Source organism: Pongo pygmaeus, chromosome 11 (genome assembly GCF_028885625.2).
Source record: "Pongo pygmaeus isolate AG05252 chromosome 11, NHGRI_mPonPyg2-v2.0_pri, whole genome shotgun sequence".
NCBI lineage: Eukaryota > Metazoa > Chordata > Mammalia > Primates > Hominidae > Pongo > Pongo pygmaeus.
The window spans coordinates 58,583,271-58,602,390 of NC_072384.2; the positions used below are offsets into that span (position 1 = coordinate 58,583,271).

A 19,120-nucleotide genomic window follows, 5' to 3' on the forward strand; every position below is an offset into this window, starting at 1 on the left:
ATGAGGTGTGACTGAGAGAAGATTAATGATCACTGGGCCTGGGTACCTCCCAAAAGGAGTGCTGCAGGAGTGCTGTGGAGCTAATTAACCAGCCGGCATGAAAAATGAAAATAGATGAGGGAACAGGGTGTTTTTTTTTTCCCCCTGTGGTGGCTCAGTACTGTGTGTAGACCTACATATACTATTTTTGGTTTTCCTTCTTAAGTATGCAAAATGACATAATGTTGAAAGCCTTTCTCAGTAGCCTTCTCCAAGGGGAGCAATACTGAGACAGTGGACTCTGGATCCCACTGCCTGGGTTCAGACTCAGCTCTGATACATGCCAGAGTGGCCTTGGGCAAGATACTTGATCCTTTCTGTGCCTCAGTTTCTTCATCTGAAAAGGGAGCTAATAGCAATGGCTAATTTGTGGGGTGGTTGTGAAGATTAAGTTTAAATAATATATATATATAAAGCACCCAGAACCCTGTCCTGGCACCTAATACATCTAAAATAAAAAAAAGCATTTATTTTAAATTGCACCCCTCTGGGAGTTTGGGGGTGGGAGTTTTTCTGAGGTCATTTATTTTTAAAGCACAGAAACTCTTGCATGCTGATATGTCTTAAAAGGAAAACTTTGACAATTAGAGAGGAAATGCCAGTCTGTTTACTCATCTGTTTCAGGATAAGGCATATTTGTACGTTCGGTTCTATAACCATTGAGTATTAAGAATAAAACCATGCGGACAGTATTTACTGATCTCTATTTAGATCCCACTTGGTGGATTTTTGAAGACAAGGGTATGCTGTCCTGTTGGCTAGGTTTCTTGTACCCTAGGGGTTAGCTGCTTTCTTGCCTCTTAGTGGTATTGTTTGAGAATTAATCATGATTGTCTGAATAAGGTTTTTGAAAATTGTTTTCTTGGATGCATTTATTTTGAAAATGTTCTGCCTGAGTATTAGGAGATTCTATAAGACATAAAATGGCTTAAAGTGCTTTTAGTTGTAGTCTTCTGAAGGGTCCAAAAATGATACCAGATCTTGTGGAAGAAATCTTTCAGTTTTCTGTAAATATGGCGGGGGTGTGTGTGTGTGTGTGTCTAGAGTTATGTGGTTATAAAACCTTTAAGAAACATTAGTGCACTGTAAGGCGGGGACTGCACAAAAGATGCCCTAACACATTTAATGCCCTAGTTAAATGCATTGCACAAGTCCCGTTTTCTGGAGCTGGATAAACAGAACATCTTTCTTTTTCTATTCTAAGCTTCTATCGCCCCACCCCACCTCAGCCACTTCAGTGGCACAATAAATGGAAATCTTATTTCCTGCCTCTGCAGACCTATTTACCTGAGTGTCTAAGTGCACCCTTGCCTTTCTCAGGCCTTCCCTTCCTGAAATATGCTTTTACTTTCATCTCCTTGCCTTCATTGCCCTCATTTTTTAAAGCTGTCTCTAATCCTGCACTCTATGTACTTTAATCTGTGATGTTGGATGTTGCCATTCTGCATAGCTGCCTTTAAACATTCATCTCCCAGATTGACATTTTCTTCCATTATGAATTGAAATCCCTTTTCACAGCCTGTAATGGTAGAAACATTTTAAAATAAAGAACTATTATCAAAAGCCATTTCTGCCAATTTAAAACACCTTATTGGGTGGCTTTATTCCCTTTGATAATTTTGTTATCTTTGCAAACTATGACTTTGACTTATTTGTATGCGTATATATTTTTATTTATTATGAACAGAGAGGTTCTTATAGATGTCTGTGTGTCCCCTTGCCCTTTCTGGACTTTTATTTTTGGACTTAAAGGAATTGATGATTTTAAAAGAAGCAAAGGAGTGTGTGTATATGAGTGACAGAGGCTATACGTAACCTGCAAAGCCTGAAATATTTACTGTCATACCCTTTGCAGCAAAGTGTGCTGACTCCTTATGTATTTAAAATACTCATTAAAAATGTGTCTGTTTTGGGGATCTCTATCTTTTTCCCCAAATTAAAGCTCTTAAACATGTGAAGTGGTGAGAATGTTAGAGCCTGAGCTGACCGGTTGTGGGGAGGTTCTAGCTGTGGTCCCTCTTCCTCAGGGTTACCTTCCAGGCCCGGGTCTCCCATCTGAGACAGTGTGATTGCATTTGATGCTGTGAGATGGAAAGCATGTTGGGGTAGGTGGGACTGTCTGTGGTGTGTAAATGTTCCATGGGAAACACCTGCCAGTGAAGCTGGAGGGGGTAAATTACTAGTCATTGATAACATGGTTTTCATACCCTGGAGAGGTTGCATCGTCCTACCTGGCATTTCTGCCTGCAGCAACAGGAAGGGTGATTGAAATGTGCTTCCCATCACTTAATCAAGGTGGGGAATAAAATAGGTCATAGTTAAAAGAAAACAGTATCTATTCAAGGGTTAAGAAATATGCCAGCTGTGCTGGTTGTTGCAGTGAAACATCTTTAATTCCTCTTAAATGTCTTTAAGCTTCTGCTGAGGAATGTTGAATCTACTGGAGAATCTCTGGTGTCTTGTTGCCCAGAACCAATATTGTATTGTTCACGTGGATGCCCGTAAGAGATTTTCACTTTCTGCCCCTGGCATCATCATGATGCTCTCTTTGTTTGACCGTATACCCCTTGCCCTTGTGCAGTTAAAGCTCCTGGCTCCAGAGTGCTAGATCCACCCAGCTTTGTGCTTCCTGTTCATACATAAAACTTCTCTCCCTACTTTGTGCCTTTCTAATGAAAGGATACTGGAAGTTAGAGATCTTTCATTGCCTCTGAAAAACAAACCAAACAGAACAACATGTTTGAGAGCGATTATAGTAAGATGGTAAAGTAAACTTGAAATGGAAACCCCCCTCCCCTTCACTCTTCTCTTAAGCCTCGGTTTATTGCAGCCTGCATAAAATCATAGTGCTGGAGCCCAGCTGCTCCAAAGGCTGAGTGCTCATGCTTACAGCATGCTTTGGAAACTCATCCCCACCACATTTGCAGTTAATGAAAATATTTGCTTTGCTTGTTATAAACAAAGTTTATGGGCAGAATTTATAATTAGGAAACTTTTTAATTCTTTTTCCCTTCAATGCCTAATTTCTCTTGTGTCATGTTGGAGAATTCTAAGTATTTAAGAAAATAAACCTTTTCTCAATGCTGTTTATTTCTGGTGGTGGTACATGTATTTCTCCCTTCTTTTGTGTCCTCATGCAAATTAAAGGACTTGAAATCTGGGTTTTTATTTGTTTTTGTATAGGTCAGTAATACTCAGGTGTGAGTAGGGGAGACAGTGCCTTCGTGGCCTGTCAGGCCATCCCACAGCCATTTGACTAGCTGGGTCTGTGATTTAGGCTATGTGAGAACAGCCACAGGGCAATGTAGCCCTCTTCAAACCACATGGAAAACCAGTGTCACCTCTTCAAGGTCCCCCACACGTCTTTTGTACGTAATGTCCTGGGGCTGTGGCCTCAGCGCTTTCCAAGTTCTGATCTGTCTCTTGGTGATTCTTGCCTGTACACCCATGAATTAGGTGACGTGATGTGGTTCTTGTAGGCACAGCACCTGCTTGCATTCTCAGTGTGAGAGTGAGGTGGTGATGAGAAAACAACCATCCCTCAGCTTTTACAAGTTTGTCAGGACAGAGGGCATCCGGCTCCACTGCGAGCTGGCATCATGGTGCAGCCCAGCTCTGCCTTAAGATCTGTTCCCTCGCCAGACAGTTGAAGGGAAAGCAGCTGGGAAAACTCGTGACCTGGCCGAAAGCCTTGAGGTGGTTTCTCAAAGATTCCAGGCTCATCCACAGTGCTATAAGACTGGCCCCTGGGTTCTAGGGATTGGTGACAGTGGTATCTTACAGTGCTGGCTAGCAAAAGAAGGTGGATGAAGCGTGTGTGTGTGTGTGGTGGGGGCCAGCCTGGGGGCCACTGCTGTCCACACAGCCTCTAGGAGGAAAGGCCTCTCACTCCTGTCTGCTTCTCTCCGTTGAGGACACAACTTTGTCCTGGGCATTTGCATGAATGTCCTTCTTTTTGTAACTCCAGTGAGAGGTGTTTTTTTGTTTGTTTGTTTGTTTTTTGAGATGGAGTCTCGCACTGTTGCCCGAGCTAGAGTGCAGTGGTGTGATCTCGGCTCACTGCAACCTCTGCTTCCTGGGCTCAAGCGATACTCCTGCCTCAGCCCCCCAAGTAGCTGGGATTACTGGTGCCCACCACCACGCCCAGCTATTTTTTTTGTATTTTTAGTAGAGATGGGGTTTCACCATGTTGGCCAGGCTGGTCTCAAACTCCTGACCTCATGGTTCGCTTGCCTCGGCCTCCCAAAATGTTGGGATTATGGGCATGAGCCACTGCGCCCAGCCCTAGTGAGTTTTCTGATCTGTCTTGTTTCTTCAAATGCCAGTCATTTGGGCAGTGAGTGATAAATCTTTAGTTTCCCAGGTTTATAAAAACCATCTCATGCATAGCTAACCCAGGAGAGACTAAAATTATCTGACTTTGCTGACATGCCCATTGTGGGGCTTTTCTGTTCACTACTCTGCTGTGAGTTCCCTTTAAAAGTAAGGCATGTGCCAGCCAGGCGCTGTGGCTCATGCCTGTAATCCCAGCACTTTGGGGGCCGAGGCAGGCAGATCACAAGGTCAGAAGTTGGAGACCAGCCTGACCAACATTGTGAAACCCTGTCTCTACTAAAAATACAAAGATGAGCCAGGCGTGGTGGCGGGTGCCTGTAATCCCAGCTACTCAGGAGGCTGAGGCAGGAGTATCGTTTGAACCCAGGAGGTGGACGTTGCAGTGAGTCAAGATCGTGCCACTGCACTGCAGCCTGGGCGACAGAGCGAGACTCTGTCTCAAAAAAAAAAAAAAAAAAAAAAGTAAGGCATGTGCCTGTCCTATATGTCTCATATAAGGCATATGTCCTATGTGGAGGGGGTGACTCTACTTCCTCTTGACTCCTAACACAAAAACCAAGCACAATGATACCACTTGAAACTTGATGGTCTGGTTCATATCCCCTTTGAGCCTTGTACACAAAAATCTGCAAAATTTAGTTCCTGCCTAGCTAGGCAGCTTTCATTTTTTCTTTTTTTAAAATCTAGTCTTTGATTGTATATGTGTGTGTGTGTGTGTGTGTGTGTGTGTGTGGTTTTTTTGGTTTGTTTTTGGAGCCAGGAAGGCATAGCAAGGACTGGTTGGATAGCTTTTGTCACAGAGACTGGTGTGCTTGTGGGAAAGTTTATACGTCTTTCAAATTCTGCTGTCTGTGACTTAGAGTTTGAAGATGTTTTTAAAGAAGCAGGTAATGATTTACATTCTTTCCCTGCACATGCTCAGTTCCATCTTAGTACATACTAAGGAGTGGGGAAGGTGATTGGTGGGGAGAGGCAGGCAATCGGAGGAAAATGTGTTATCTGAATACATGAGGACTGGCTGTATTTTTTTTTTTTTTTTTTTGGGAGACTAGTTCCAGCCAAGATACTCTTTCTCGTATATTTTTTTAACATTGTGATTACATCCTTTCTGCTTCTTAAGGTTCTGCCTACCCTAGAATGTCAAAAATGTTTGTTCCCTGGTGCCACAAAGAAATAGCACTCAAACATAAATTTAATTATCTCAGCAAGGCAGTTTTTACTTTCTGCAGAAAGGGTGCTCATCACAGATGGAACAATGGCAAGAGCACACCTGGACGGGGAGGGGCAGGAGTTCTTATTCCTGACGCAGGTAGCCCCTGCTGCTATGTTGTTCCCCTGTTGGCTAGGGTTGGACCACACAGTCTAAGCTAATTCTGATTGACTATTTTAAAAAGGGCAAGAGTATGAGCCAGAATGGCGGGGTAAGTAGTTTGGTGGGAAGGACGGTTAGGAACAGGTAACTAAAGGTGACTTAGGTCAGAGCAGGTGACTGGGATGAGTCAGGACGGAGCAGGTAACCAGGGAACAGATGTGAACTACTAATTAGGATTGGCGGGAAAGTTGTTTACTGAAACTAGAAGCGAGAAACCAAAGAGAACCAGGAAGTTAAACTTTAAAATGGAGAATCAAAGAATAAGAGCTGAACATACTGACATACTGATTTTTTTGAAGAGAAACTTGGGATTCACCATATTTACCAATGTTTAATTTCATAATAGTAAGCTTGTTTGTCCCCAAGCTTGTTTAGGGGCGGAGTGTCGAGCGGAAGCTGCCTAATAAATGAGCGGTGTTTCCAGTCCCATGACTGGTTTGGGGCTGTTTGAGTTTTAGGAGGGTGGCCCTGTGTCATGGGGAGTGTTGAGTAGATGGGATGAGAGAACCAAGGGATGGTGCTGGGGAGGAATGTGGATGTAGGCTAGACTCTCTCTTAGACTTTTCTTATTAGAGAGGAGCAGTGGAGGCCCGGGAGTTCTGGAAGGGTTGGTATCTGAATCCGTTTTACTGATACTCATGTAAGGCTAGTAACCCCTCTCCTTTTCCTTTTCTGAGATCAAAGCTTCTTATGGATCATTCATACTTGACCTTGATCTAATCCTAGATCAGTGGCTTCCTGAATCCTTTGTTAGGGATTGAAACCAGATCAGTTAGGGTAGTGCAGAAAGGCACATGGAGCAGAGTTCACTGATGCTTGAGTTTTCCCTCACAGGGTAAAAAGTTTCAAGAGTAGTGGGGGAAAAGTCATTTAAAAAAATTCAATACACACATCTGATATATGGGAATTATATTCTGAGAATATAGTTTATAGGAATTAAATTTGCATCAACTTGTAATGAATGGATGGTTTAACCTAAGTATTCTCTCTCTACTCTAGGAGGTGACTTTGGTCCAGAGACTTCTCCAGTCCTGCCCCTTGACCACGGTGCTGACTCTCCTGTGAGCAGTCTTCCTGCAGCAGAGGACACCTATAGGGTGAGCTTGGCCAAAGGTGTCTCGATGTCTCTGCCTTCCTCACCTTTGCTGCCTCGACAGTCTCACTTGGTACAATCAAGAGCAAACAAAAAATCCCCAGGTAAACAGGCAATGAAGGAGCTGCCTTGGTTATGTATGTAGTACATGTATTGAAAATAAGCAAAACTAGTGCCCTTGAGAAATCTTCTTTGTGCCCATGAGAATGTTTTTTCTTTGTCGCAGTATCTTCTAGAAGAAATAAATCTTTTTTTTTTTTTTTTTTAATTTGAGGAAAAAGTATGGTTTTAATAGATTCATCCTGTTTGGACTACCAGGCTAGATTTTTATAAAGATTTAAGATTTTGTTATCAGTACTGATGTTAACCAGCAATTTTGTTGTTTTCTTGCTGATGAATTAAGGAGCACTATACAGTTATGGCACCGACTAATGATGTTTCTTTCGATCAATGACAAACTGCATGTATGACGGTGGTCCCATGAGGTTATAATACTGTGTTTTTACTGTACCTTTTCTATGTTTAGATACGCAGATACTTGCCACTGCGTTAATAGTTGCCTGCAGCATTGAGTATAGTAAAATGCTGTACAGGTTTGTAGCCTAGGAGCAATAGGCTATGCCATATAGCCTAGGTGTGTAGTAGGCTATGCCGCCTTGATTTGTGAAGTACACTTGAGGATGTTCGCACAATGACAAAATCACCTAATGATGCCTTTCTCAGAATGTATCCTCATCATTAAGTGACACATGACTGTAATCCAAACTCATACGTGGTGTGTTTAAAGGTTATGGATGTAGGCAAATGTCATCTGACAATAGTATATTTATTACTACCTAGTATATGCTGATGTATTTCATTTGGTTACATCATCTAGCATTTGAACAGCTATAAAGTTTGTGAAAACTCAGACTTGTAAAGGGGTGGGGGAAATGGACTTTGGATTATTCCTATTATACTTTGGAAGAATTTTGGCTTCCCTCTATCAATGTTTTACACTTAACATTACCCAAAAAATACAAAACAGAACTTTGAGAGGTTGTGATTCACATGTGAGGAAAGCCTTTCTAAAATGCTGACACCTTGAGTTTTAAAAGTTCTTGGATTTTTTTTTTAAGGTTTGTGGAGTGTTTACAAAAGGCAGGATAATTTGGGGCCCAGTTGATCATATGTCAGTGTAAGGATTCTTCTCAATTACATGTAAACATATTCAGAATCTATCAAAAATGTGCTTAGGGCTGTCAAATGGTATGTGTTTCTCTGATTTCCTGGTAATATTTGTATTACTTGAGATGACATACGCTGACTCATTTAGTAGATCTTTGAGGTTTGTGTGCGGGTAAAATTAGGAGGGCATCCTTAAAGGCTCTGAATGTTAGAAACGGTGCTATGAATTGGTGAGTGTCCAAAATCTTTTATTGTTGCAGAATTTTCTGGTTTGACAACATTGTTTACAATCCATTAATTAGCTGGAACTCAGGAACCTTTTTGGTATGAAGTAATTTCCTGTGCCAAGGAATTTGACCTGTTTATCAGTATTTGGGGAAATTCCTGGAATGTCCGTCCTTCCTTCTTTGCCCTCCCTCACTGCTGTATCTCTGTCACATTTCTTCTCTTCCTTCAAATCATAGTTTCCACACTGCCTGTCATACTGGGTTATCCTGATTGGAATTATTCTTCCCGAAAAGTATACACAGTGTTTTACTTTTTCTTTATTATCAGGTATGTCATTTGTCCTTTTCCCCTGAATTAGTGTGTATATTGACCAAAAAAACAAACTTTGCTTGGCTACACTTTAGTCATGCTCCTGAACTTTCTCCTAGGTCTGTGTGTGTGTGCACACACACACATTGTCTTGTAAAATCCAGGTTTAGCTAAGAAGCATGCTACTAAGTTTAGCAAGAACGCCTCCCCACCCCCACCCAAATCTGATTAGATTCCTCATCCTCCACCATCTTCCAGGTGACATCTGGTCACCCTGACCTGTCTTTAACAAGAATTGCCTTCCTACCCCTGATGTTGCCTCTTAGTAATTTTTCATGCACCGATCCTACCCTGTTCCTTGGCTATAAATTCCCACTTCCCAATGCTGTATTTGGAGTTGAGCTCTATCTTTCCCTAACTGCAAAATCCCACTGCAGTGGTCCCTATATGTGTTAAGATGGTCCTGAATAAAGTCTGCCCTACTATGCTTTAAAAAGTATCACTGAGTAGTTTTTTCTTCTTAAAAACATTATGTGCTTCCTCTGTCTGATGCTTGAGGACAAACAAGATGTCTTATACGTCATCTCTATAAAATAAATAATAGAGATAATTCAGAAACTATAGATATTTTTAAGGGATCTCTGTTGAAGGTAATGCCAAGTGCAGAGATTTGACCTTTTGGACAATTTGCCTACCTATAGTCTGTGCTACTGCAAATGAATTAATGTTGCTTGGGCCTTAGGACTGGGGAAAACCTGAGAGACTTCAGGGAAGACTGCATTTCAGATATAATTTTATTCACAAATTCAGTGTTTAGTGGGACTTTAGGTAGGATTGAATGGCATGGCAAGCCTGGAGAGTGTGGCTACCCAGAAAGGTTTCATGGAGGTTACAGGCATGGAGGCAGAAGAATCCCTGATGAGGCCGTGTCTCCTTATATGTGTGTGGACCACATTAGTTTTTGTCTTTTTTCAAGAAAATATCCTTAAGTTTTTCTCCTTAGGAATGAAATTTATTTTTGCTAAATTCTTTGCAAGGCGTTAGAATAGAAGGTTAGTAGTTCTGAAACATACAAGCTTCTAATGGATTTGGGATGTTCTCTCTATTAGATGTTTTTGGTCCAAATGATAATTAAATAAACTAAGATACATCTCTAACGGAGCAGTGCTTGTTCACTGCCCAAATTTGTACAGCAAATTAGTGTCTCACAGTGGTAATTTGGCTTCATTATCTTGGTAATTTTAATTGGAAAAGTTTAGGGCAGAGATGCTGTTTAAAAATGGCAGTGAATCAATACATCAAATGATGAACAGTATTTTTTTTCAGTGTCTAACACAGATTTCTGCTTAAACCATATTGTTGGTGAAAGTATCCAGAGCTCTAATGTTCTACCTGCCTGGTTTTAATAAAAAAAAAAAAAACCAAAAAACTGACATATGGTTGTGAATGTGCACTGGATTTAAAAAGACTCATCTATTTTAAAAGCTAGCATTGTTGCTGCTAATGATAGTCAGTACAGTGTGTCTGCAGCACCCAGAGGTATGGAGCCACTCCCCTCCTCTCCTTCCCCCCAGGCCCCACAGTGGGTCATGCTCCAGGGTTGTGCCATCATTCAGACACCTGCTCTGAAATTACCTTGATGACTTCTGTTCTGATTTGTAAGATGCCCCCCACCTCCGCCAATTCCTCTCTTGTTCAAGGTTAAAACACAAAAACAAAAAAACCAAACTTGTTTCACTTGTTTGTATAGAAACTCTTCACTAATTGATGCTAATCCAGAAACTGTTAGGCACTGGAACAATTATTCTTGCAAGGATCAAATACTACAAACCCCTGTAAGAAGACACTCTGAACAACACAGCCTGTATTAATAAAAATATGTATGTTAATACAATTGATGGTTACTTCCTGGATCTTGGGAACTGTGGGCCAGAGATAATTAATTAACCCTGCAATAATGTGACCCTGCATGTTACATGATTGAGTTTCCTACTTTCCACTCATATTGAGGTTATTATTTTTATTTACTCTTCTGCCACCTTCCTCCATTTATTTGTTTTTTTCATTGTTAGAAGATTGTTTTCTGAGTATTGTTTCGAAACTTTTGTTTTTAATGGCAAATATATTTTCTGTTAATGAAAACAAGGACCAGCATCCATTAAAGTAGTTCTGTGGCAGTTGCAAGTCTTTTTGGATTAAGAATTCATCAATATTTGTAATGTGTGCTGTTGTTTTCCAGAGAAGAGAAAAGCTCATTTCCTGTGATTTATTAGTAATATCATTAGATACTTTATAAAGTATCTGCATTTATTTTCCCAGATCACTCTGGGCCCATTATCAAACAATCAAAACATCGTGCATGAATGAGAAGCAACCCTTTGAAATGCTGTGATGGAGTAAGACAGCAGATGGTGACAAGTGGGTGATACTGCCCTACTCCTTGTATGGAGACACTGGAGAGTGCCGGCCACTTCCGCTTCTGCCTGTTCCAGTTCCAATTCTGTCTCACAGTGGACATAGCTGATCTAGCAGTTTTGAAAACTTCTCTGCCTGTTTTGTTAAGGGAAAAACCGCCAAATTGACAGGCTGTGGAGTAGAAGCCATATTGTCTCTTTGATTCTTGGACCATGAGTTAATGTCTGCAAAGGCACTCCCTCCCCCAACCCGCAAGTATTTCTTGTAGAAAATCTGGAAATCCCATCGAGAAAGAACTACTGTGAACATTTTTTCTTCCAGTCTTTTGAAAAAAATCTGCTCCACCTAAACCTGAGACCACATTATGTAACCCTCCTGTGTGCTGCTTGTGTCACTTAAGTTTTTTTTATTTGTTTTGAGACAAGGTCTTTCTCTGTCACCCAGGCTGGAGTGCAGTGGTGCTATCAAGGCTCACTGTAGCCTCAACCTCCTGGGCTCAAGAGATCCTTCCACCTCAGCCTCGAGTAGCTGGGACCACAGGCATGCATCACCATGCCCAGCTAATTTAATTCTTTGCTTTTTTCTTTTTTTTCCTAGAGATGAGGTTTTCGCCATGTTGCCTAGTTTGGTCTTGAACTCCTGGCCTCAAGTGATTCTCCCAACTTGGCCTTCCAAAGTGCTGGGATTACAGGCATGAGCCACTGCACACAGCTCTTGCTTAATATTTTATCATGAGCAATTTCCAGTTTACTTGAAGAGCTTGATATTTGTTGTCCATTGTTTCAGTATCTTATAATTGATTTTTAAACATTTCTGATTGTTGGATATTTGCTTCTTTTTTTTTTTTTTTGAGATGGAGTCTCGCTCTATTGCCCAGGCTGGAGTGCAGTGGCATGATGTGGGCTCACTGCAAGCTCCGCCTCCCAGGTTCACGCCATTCTCCTGCCTCAGCCTTCTGAGTAGCTGGGACTACAGGCGCCCACCATCACGCCTGGCTAATTTTTTGTATTTTTAGTAGAGATGGGGTTTCACCGTGTTAGCCAGGATGGTCTCAATCTCCTGACCCGATGATCCGCCCACCTCGGCCTCCCAGAGTGCTGGGATTACAGGCATGAGCCACCCCGCCCAACCAGATACTTAATTTTAAAAAAAATTTTTAGCATGTTATAATTTGTTTTTGCTATTCCTGGTGTGAATATTTTTAATTATGGTGAAATACATATAACAAAATTGACCATCTTAACCGTTTAAGTGTACAGTTCAGTGGTAATTACCCTCATGTTGTTGTACAACCCATCTTTAGAACTCCCAACAGGAATACTTTTGTCCAGTGATATTTACAAACATCTCTGATATCTCCTTGGGGTAGCAAGTTCCCAGCAGTGGAATTATTGAACTAAATGGCCTGCATTTATAAAGAGTCTTGATACATAGTGCCCACTTCCTTTCCAGAAAGGCTGTATTGATTTCATATTCCCCCCAGCATTCTTTGAGTGGCTGCTTTTTGAAGTTCACATCTTCTGGGAACAGCTTAAATGGATGGTGCTTTGTGCGGCCTAACTGTGGACTACTAACAATTTTAAGAGGCTGAGAGACGTCATTCTGTAGCTGCCTTCTTTAGAACTTCCCTTCTGTCTGCACTTTTCAGGCAATTTTCATTTTCTTTCTTTCCACGAGGTTGTGTCGGGAATTATGACAGCTGAGTCAGATCAAGTTCATGGTCAGAAAAACATTAAGCTGCCTCCCAGTTTCAGCCGCCTGGTGCAGATCCTAGAGATCATGGAGGTTCACAGGCATGTTGGAGTTGGAGAGGCCTCCAGAGCACATCCTGTCCAGGCCTCTTTGCAGATGTGCAAGCAAGGACCCCTTGGTCATTAGAGAACTTGTCCAAAATTCATACAAGTTATTGGTAGACCCTGATCCTCCACGCTGTCCCCAGCGTCTTCTCTTATGTCAGCCAGCCTGTGCCGATGTTCTGCCTGTACGTCGTTGTCAAGTGAGCTGTAAATAATGTGAGTGTGTTCTAATTTCATAGAAGGTATGGGCAGGAGGAGGGCATGGGCTTAAAGCCTCACATGGATCCATGAGGCTGCTTCTTGGAGGGTGAAGAATAACACAGGACATGCACAGCCCCAGTTCTCCTTGTAGAGCCAGCTGGTTATAGTCCTTGCTTCCACTGCTGAGTGGTTGGGACCACAGTTGACATCTAACCTTCAGCAAGGACAGTTCCTCCTGCTGAGGTGAATAGGAGAGCATTCTTTGTTTCCTCCTGGAAACTTGTTATATGATGGCCTCCTTACTGCGTGCCAGCTGTGAACGTGATGCACAGATTTTCTGTTGTACTTGAACATGTGTTCATACATAGAACCAGTGTGCATGCATTTGCTCTACTTCAAGTCCATTTATTCCCCTGCCAATGAGTCCTGGTTCACCTGTATACTATTTCGCTATACTCTGGAGTCAGCCCAGGAATTTTAAAGGGTACTGATGATGCCCAGCTCCTATCTTCAGAGACTCAGATTAAATGCATATGAAGTATGGTCTGGACACTGGGATTTTTAAAAAGGCTTCCTCGGTGACTCTAATATGTAACAAAGTTTGAGAATTACTGATAAAGAATATGTGATTATCTCATATAATTGCTTTTCCATGAGGACAAATATATGTGTATATATTTGTTTTGAGGAAAGGTCTTGCTCTGTCACCCAGGCTGGAGTGCAGTGGTGCTATCAAGGCTCACTGTAGCCTCAACCTCCTGGGCTCAAGAGATCCTTCCACCTCAGCCTCGAGTAGCTGGGACCACAGGCATGCACCACCATGCCCAGCTAATTTAATTCTTTGATTTTTTCTTTTTTTTCCTAGAGATGAGGTTTTCGCCATGTTGCCTAGTTTGGTCTTGAACTCCTGGCCTCAAGTGATTCTCCCAACTTGGCCTTCCAAAGTGCTGGGATTACAGGCATGAGCCACTGCACACAGCTCTTGCTTAATATTTTATCATGAGCAATTTCCAGTTTACTTGAAGAGCTTGATATTTGTTGTCCATTGTTTCAGTATCTTATAATTGATTTTTAAACATTTCTGATTGTTGGATATTTGCTTCTTTTTTTTTTTTTTTGAGATGGAGTCTCGCTCTATTGCCCAGGCTGGAGTGCAGTGGCATGATGTGGGCTCACTGCAAGCTCCGCCTCCCAGGTTCACGCCATTCTCCTGCCTCAGCCTTCTGAGTAGCTGGGACTACAGGTGCCCACCACCATGCCTGGCTAATATTTTGTATTTTTAGTGGAGACGGGGTTTCACCGTGTTAGCCAGGATGGTCTCGATCTCCTGACCCCATGATCCGCCCACCTCGGCCTCCCAGAGTGCTGGCATTACAGGTGTGAGCCACCCCGCCTGGCCAGATACTTACTTTTAAAAAAAATTTTTAGCATGTTATAATTTGTTTTTGCTATTCCTGGTGTGAATATTTTTAATTATAGTGAAATACATATAACAAAATTGACCATCTTAACCGTTTAAGTGTACAGTTCAGTGGTAATTACCCTCATGTTGTTGTACAACCCATCTTTAGAACTCCCAACAGGAATACTTTTGTCCAGTGATATTTACAAACATCTCTGATATCTCCTTGGGGTAGCAGGTTCCCAGCAGTGGAATTACAAAAAGAAGTACAAAATAATGATAATATTGAGTCCCTCTATACCCCGCAAAAGACAACCACTTTTGATGGTCGCTCCTGCTTTGTTTCTATAGTACGTAAACAACAGTAACACATTTGCCCATTCCCCCAGCATTGGACAGGTAAGAGGTTCCCCGTTTTCTACTAAAAAATAACATTGTCGTATATTAAGATTTAAAGGCATCTCTGATATTTTTATCAGACTATAAAAGTGAGTTTACTGGGCCAAAACTTACTTGTTTAACATTGTAGATGAATTATTATATTCTTAATGGCCATTGGTATCTTTTTCTTTTGGAAATTCTTTGTGATAGTTGTCCTTTATTCTACTGGGACAATACGTGTTTCTTATTGATTTAGCACAGCTTCGTTGTTTTAAGGCTATCAGTCATGTATGTTTAAAAAAAAAAACTGTTTCTGGTTCGTTTTCCATCTAATTAGGTTACAGTGTTTTATGACTCACAGAAGTTTTTCATTTTCTCTAGTCAAATTTATATATTTTTCCATTGTGATTTATTCCATTGCATTTTTTAAAAAACAGCTTTATTGAGATATAATTTACATACCACATAATTCACCCATTTAAAGTTTACAGTTTGATGTTCTTTTTGTAGCATTTTCACAGGGTTGTGCAACCATACCCACAGTCTTAATTTTAGAACATTGTTATCTCCTCCTCAAAGAAACCAAAGGAAAAACCCCATACCCATTACTAGTCATTTCACATTCCTCCCTGCCCTTACTCTTCACTCCCTACTTCCTACCCCTAGTAACCACGAGTTTACTTTATGTCTCTGGATTTGCTTATTCTGGTCATTCCATAAAAATGGAATCATAATATGTGGTATTTTGTGACTGGCTTCTTTTATGGAGCATCGTGTTGTCTAGGTTCATCCATGTTGTGGCATGTATCAGTACTGCATTCAGTAAAATATTGTTTGGTAATAAAACAGCATGAAGTACTCATACATGCCACTCGTTTTGTTTATCCAGTCTTCCATCGGTGGGTATTTCGTTGTTTCCACATTGGCTACTTATTATAAATAAAGCTGCAATCAGCTTTTGTGTCTGCATTTTTATATGGACATATGTTGTTCCCTCGGTTATATACCTAGTGAAATTGCTGAATCATATGGTAGTTCCATAAAACCTTCTTAAGGTGCCGCCAAATTATTTTTTAAGTGGCTGTACTATTTTATATCACTACCAGCTGAGTATGAGGTTTCCAATTGCTTCATATCCTTGCCAATGCTTGTATTGTCTTTTTTATTATAGCCATTCTAGAGAATGTGAACTGATATCTCATTGTAGGTTTATTAATTTGTGAAAATTATTTTTATATTCTGAATACAGATTCCTTATGAGATAAATGATTTACAAGTATTTTCTTCCATTCTGAGGATTGTCTTTTTTACTTTGATTTTATTGGTGGTTTGTTTGTTTGTTTGTTTTTCAGACGGAGTCTCGCTCTGTCTCGCCCAGGCTGGTATGCAATGGTGCGATCTCGGCTCATTGCAGCCTCCACCTCCTGGGTTCAAGCGATTCTCCTGTCTCAGCCTCCGGAGTAGCTGGGACTAAAGGCATGTGCCACCATGCCCAGCTAATTTTGTATTTTTAGTAGAGAGGGCATTTCACTGTGTTTGCCAGGCTGGTCTCGAACTCCTGACATCAGGTGATCACCCGCCTCAGCTTCCCAAAGTGCTGGGATTACAGGCGTGAGCCACCATGCCCAGCTGATTATAGTGTTTCAAGTATAGCAGTTCTAAATTTTTACAAGGTTTTAAATTTATTTATTATTAGTCTGTCTTTTTGATGTCATGTCCTAGTAACCATTGCCTAATCCAAGGTCATAAAGATACACATCCATGTTTTCCTCTTAATAGTTTCGACTCTTACATTTAGGCCTGTGATCCATTTTGAGTTCATTTACTTGTGTGATGTGTAGTAGGGACCAACTTCATTCTCTTTCATGTGGATACCAGTTGTCCTGGCACCATTTACTGAGAAGACTGTTCTTTCCCCACTGAATTGTCTTCTCTTGACCAAATCATTGTTGTGCCTTCACCCAGCCCTATTGCTCCTCTTTCCCCATTGCTCATCCTGTGGAAATTCCTATGCCTAGGTCAGAACCTTCTCCTTAGGAGTTGACTGTGGGTATGGCTTGCATCTCTTGCTTGGTCCAGGCTTTCTCTATGCCTCTCCTTTTCTCTAGGTGAGAAGTAATATCCTTTTGCTCCAAGCATCTGTAGCACTGTGTCTCCTTTTTGCTCTGCATAACCCTTTATTTCGCATCTCTGCCCTGACACAGAATGACATTCTGTGACATTCTCTGTAAGGACTGCTGTCTTGTCTTTGTTGACGTCTTGTCATTCCCCCTTGGGAGCCCTGAAAACAGGATCCAATCATATCTTCAGAATCCAATCACTTCCTTTATCTTGGTGATGGGGCATAGGTAAGTAACTGTTAAAACCAGTAGGATTTTAGTATTCCATGCTCATCAGTTCCATGTGATTGGTTGAAAATACTGATGGACGCATAGGCAATTTTAATGTAACAGTCCTTTACATTTAGAAAGCTGGGAATGTACCTTTCCCCATATCCAGAGAAAAGTGACACTTTAGGTCCAGCCTCCCTCTTAGGGCTTTTCTGTCCAGGTGCTGAGCAAAAGGGAGTGTGTCTTCAACTGGGTTTGTCAGTAGCCGTTCAGCCTTGCTTTCCTCCACTCCTGTCTCTCTCCGATTTTCACGCTTTGGCATTTTTGCTGCCCGTTTCCCGCCGCCTGCAGTTAATGATGACTGGAGGTTTTATCCAGTCACACTTTACGGCAGTGTCAGCTGCACCCTGTGGTGGTGTCAGATGGCGGCTGGAACAAACCCAGTGCCATGCTCAGAAATGAATGTTCTCACCTCAGAGAAAATAGATGAGGGCAGGGGCCTTGGTGGTGGGGATCTTTTTCATCATTTCTGATTTACAGAGAAACACAGAAGTCACAGGAGCCCATGCAGGCGATTATATCTAGTGCTAATGAGCACTAGTGTAAAGCAGAAATAAACAGGAAAGAAAACCTGATATTCCAGCTCGACTCGTGAGATTTGCTGTGACAGGACTGCGCGTGTGTCTGCGTCTGTTGGCAGGGGTGGCTGGCTGCCTCTAGGCAGAGGGGCAGCCAGGGTTGTGCCAAGCCTGGAGGTGGGAAGCTAAGATGAACACAGAGTGGTGATTTCTAGAAGGGAGAGCCCAGTGGGAACCAGAGTGCCTTACAAAAGGGAAACTTGTACCTTTGGGAAAAACTTCATTATTAGGGTCTGGAGCACTGAAACCAGAAAGCCTTGCCTGGGGTGGGGCCTATTGAGATAGTTAACTGTGCCATGCAGGGAGCCCCTTTTCTGGACAAGGGCTCTGAGAAGTATAATTTAGGAAACACTCTTCAAAGGAGATGTGACTTTCTTGTTACTTCCACCACCAACAAAGTCCTCTTTATTGGTCACAGGTCCTGAGTACGGCTAATGAGCTGACCTTTTGAAGAGGCTAGGAGAGTAAGTTCACGACCTAAATCCGGAACTGGTGAGACTCCAGTTCAGCTAATGAGATGTGAAGGGTCCTGACAGATGCAGGCTGTCTCTGTCTGCCCCAGTCATGAGTGTGTCTGTCTGCCCCAGTCATGGGCAGGTGGACACAGCTGGATTCATGTCGTGGCTCTGTAGGCTTGAGCCAGGCCATAGGTGTTTCTTCTTCTGAAATGTGGGGTAATAATGGGGCTTCTAAGATGTTATGGACTGCATGTTTATGTCCCCCCAAAATTGATGTTGAAACTGTAACCTCTAATTAGGATGCTATGAAGAGATGGGGCCTTTGGGAGGTGATTAAGTTTTGAAATCAGGAGGGTGGAGCCTCCATGATGGGATTAATGCCCTTATATAAGAAGAGGAAGATACTAGAGCTCTTTCTGTTAGCCATGTGAGGAAACGGTAGTTCTTCCTTATCTGCAGTTTCAGTTACCTGCAGTCAACTGTGGTTCAAAAATATTACATGAGAAATTCTTGAAATAATTGATAAGTCATAAATTGCATGCTGTTCTGAGTAGCATGCTGAAATCCAGCTCCTTCCAGCCCAGGACAGGAATCTTCCCTTGGCCCAGTGTCCATGTGCTGCACACGCTACCCTCCTGTTAATCACTCAGTAGCCCTCTCAGTTGTCAGGCTGCCTGTCACAGTATCACACCGCATGTGTTCAAGTCAACCTTATTTTACTGAATTGTGGCCCCAAAGCGTGAGAGTAGTGATGCTGGCAATTTGGAAATGCCAAGGAGAAGCTGTAAAGTGCTTCCTTTAAGTGGAAAGGCAAAAGTTCTTGACTTAATAAAGAAAAAACATTGTATGCTGAGGTTGCTAAGATCTATAGTAAGAATGAATCTTCCATGAAATTATGACAGAGGAAAAAGAAATTCATGGTAGTTTTGCTGTCATACCTCAAACCGCATAAGTTA

General features: G+C 41.8%; 1 protein-coding gene across 18 annotated transcripts in view; it reads left to right on the plus strand.

Annotated features, from left to right (window-relative positions):
* The window catches only part of TANC1 (tetratricopeptide repeat, ankyrin repeat and coiled-coil containing 1), a 262,830-nt gene that overhangs the window by 121,448 nt on the left and 122,262 nt on the right, over positions 1 to 19,120 (plus strand). For 17 of the 18 annotated variants that reach the window (XM_054478253.2, XM_063647544.1, XM_063647547.1 and 14 more), the window contains one exon: positions 6,746 to 6,943. In XM_054478253.2, the coding sequence (XP_054334228.2) occupies positions 6,746 to 6,943 (198 nt within the window). The remainder of the gene's footprint in view (positions 1 to 6,745; positions 6,944 to 19,120) is intronic. The other variant, XM_063647561.1, reaches the window with a different exon arrangement.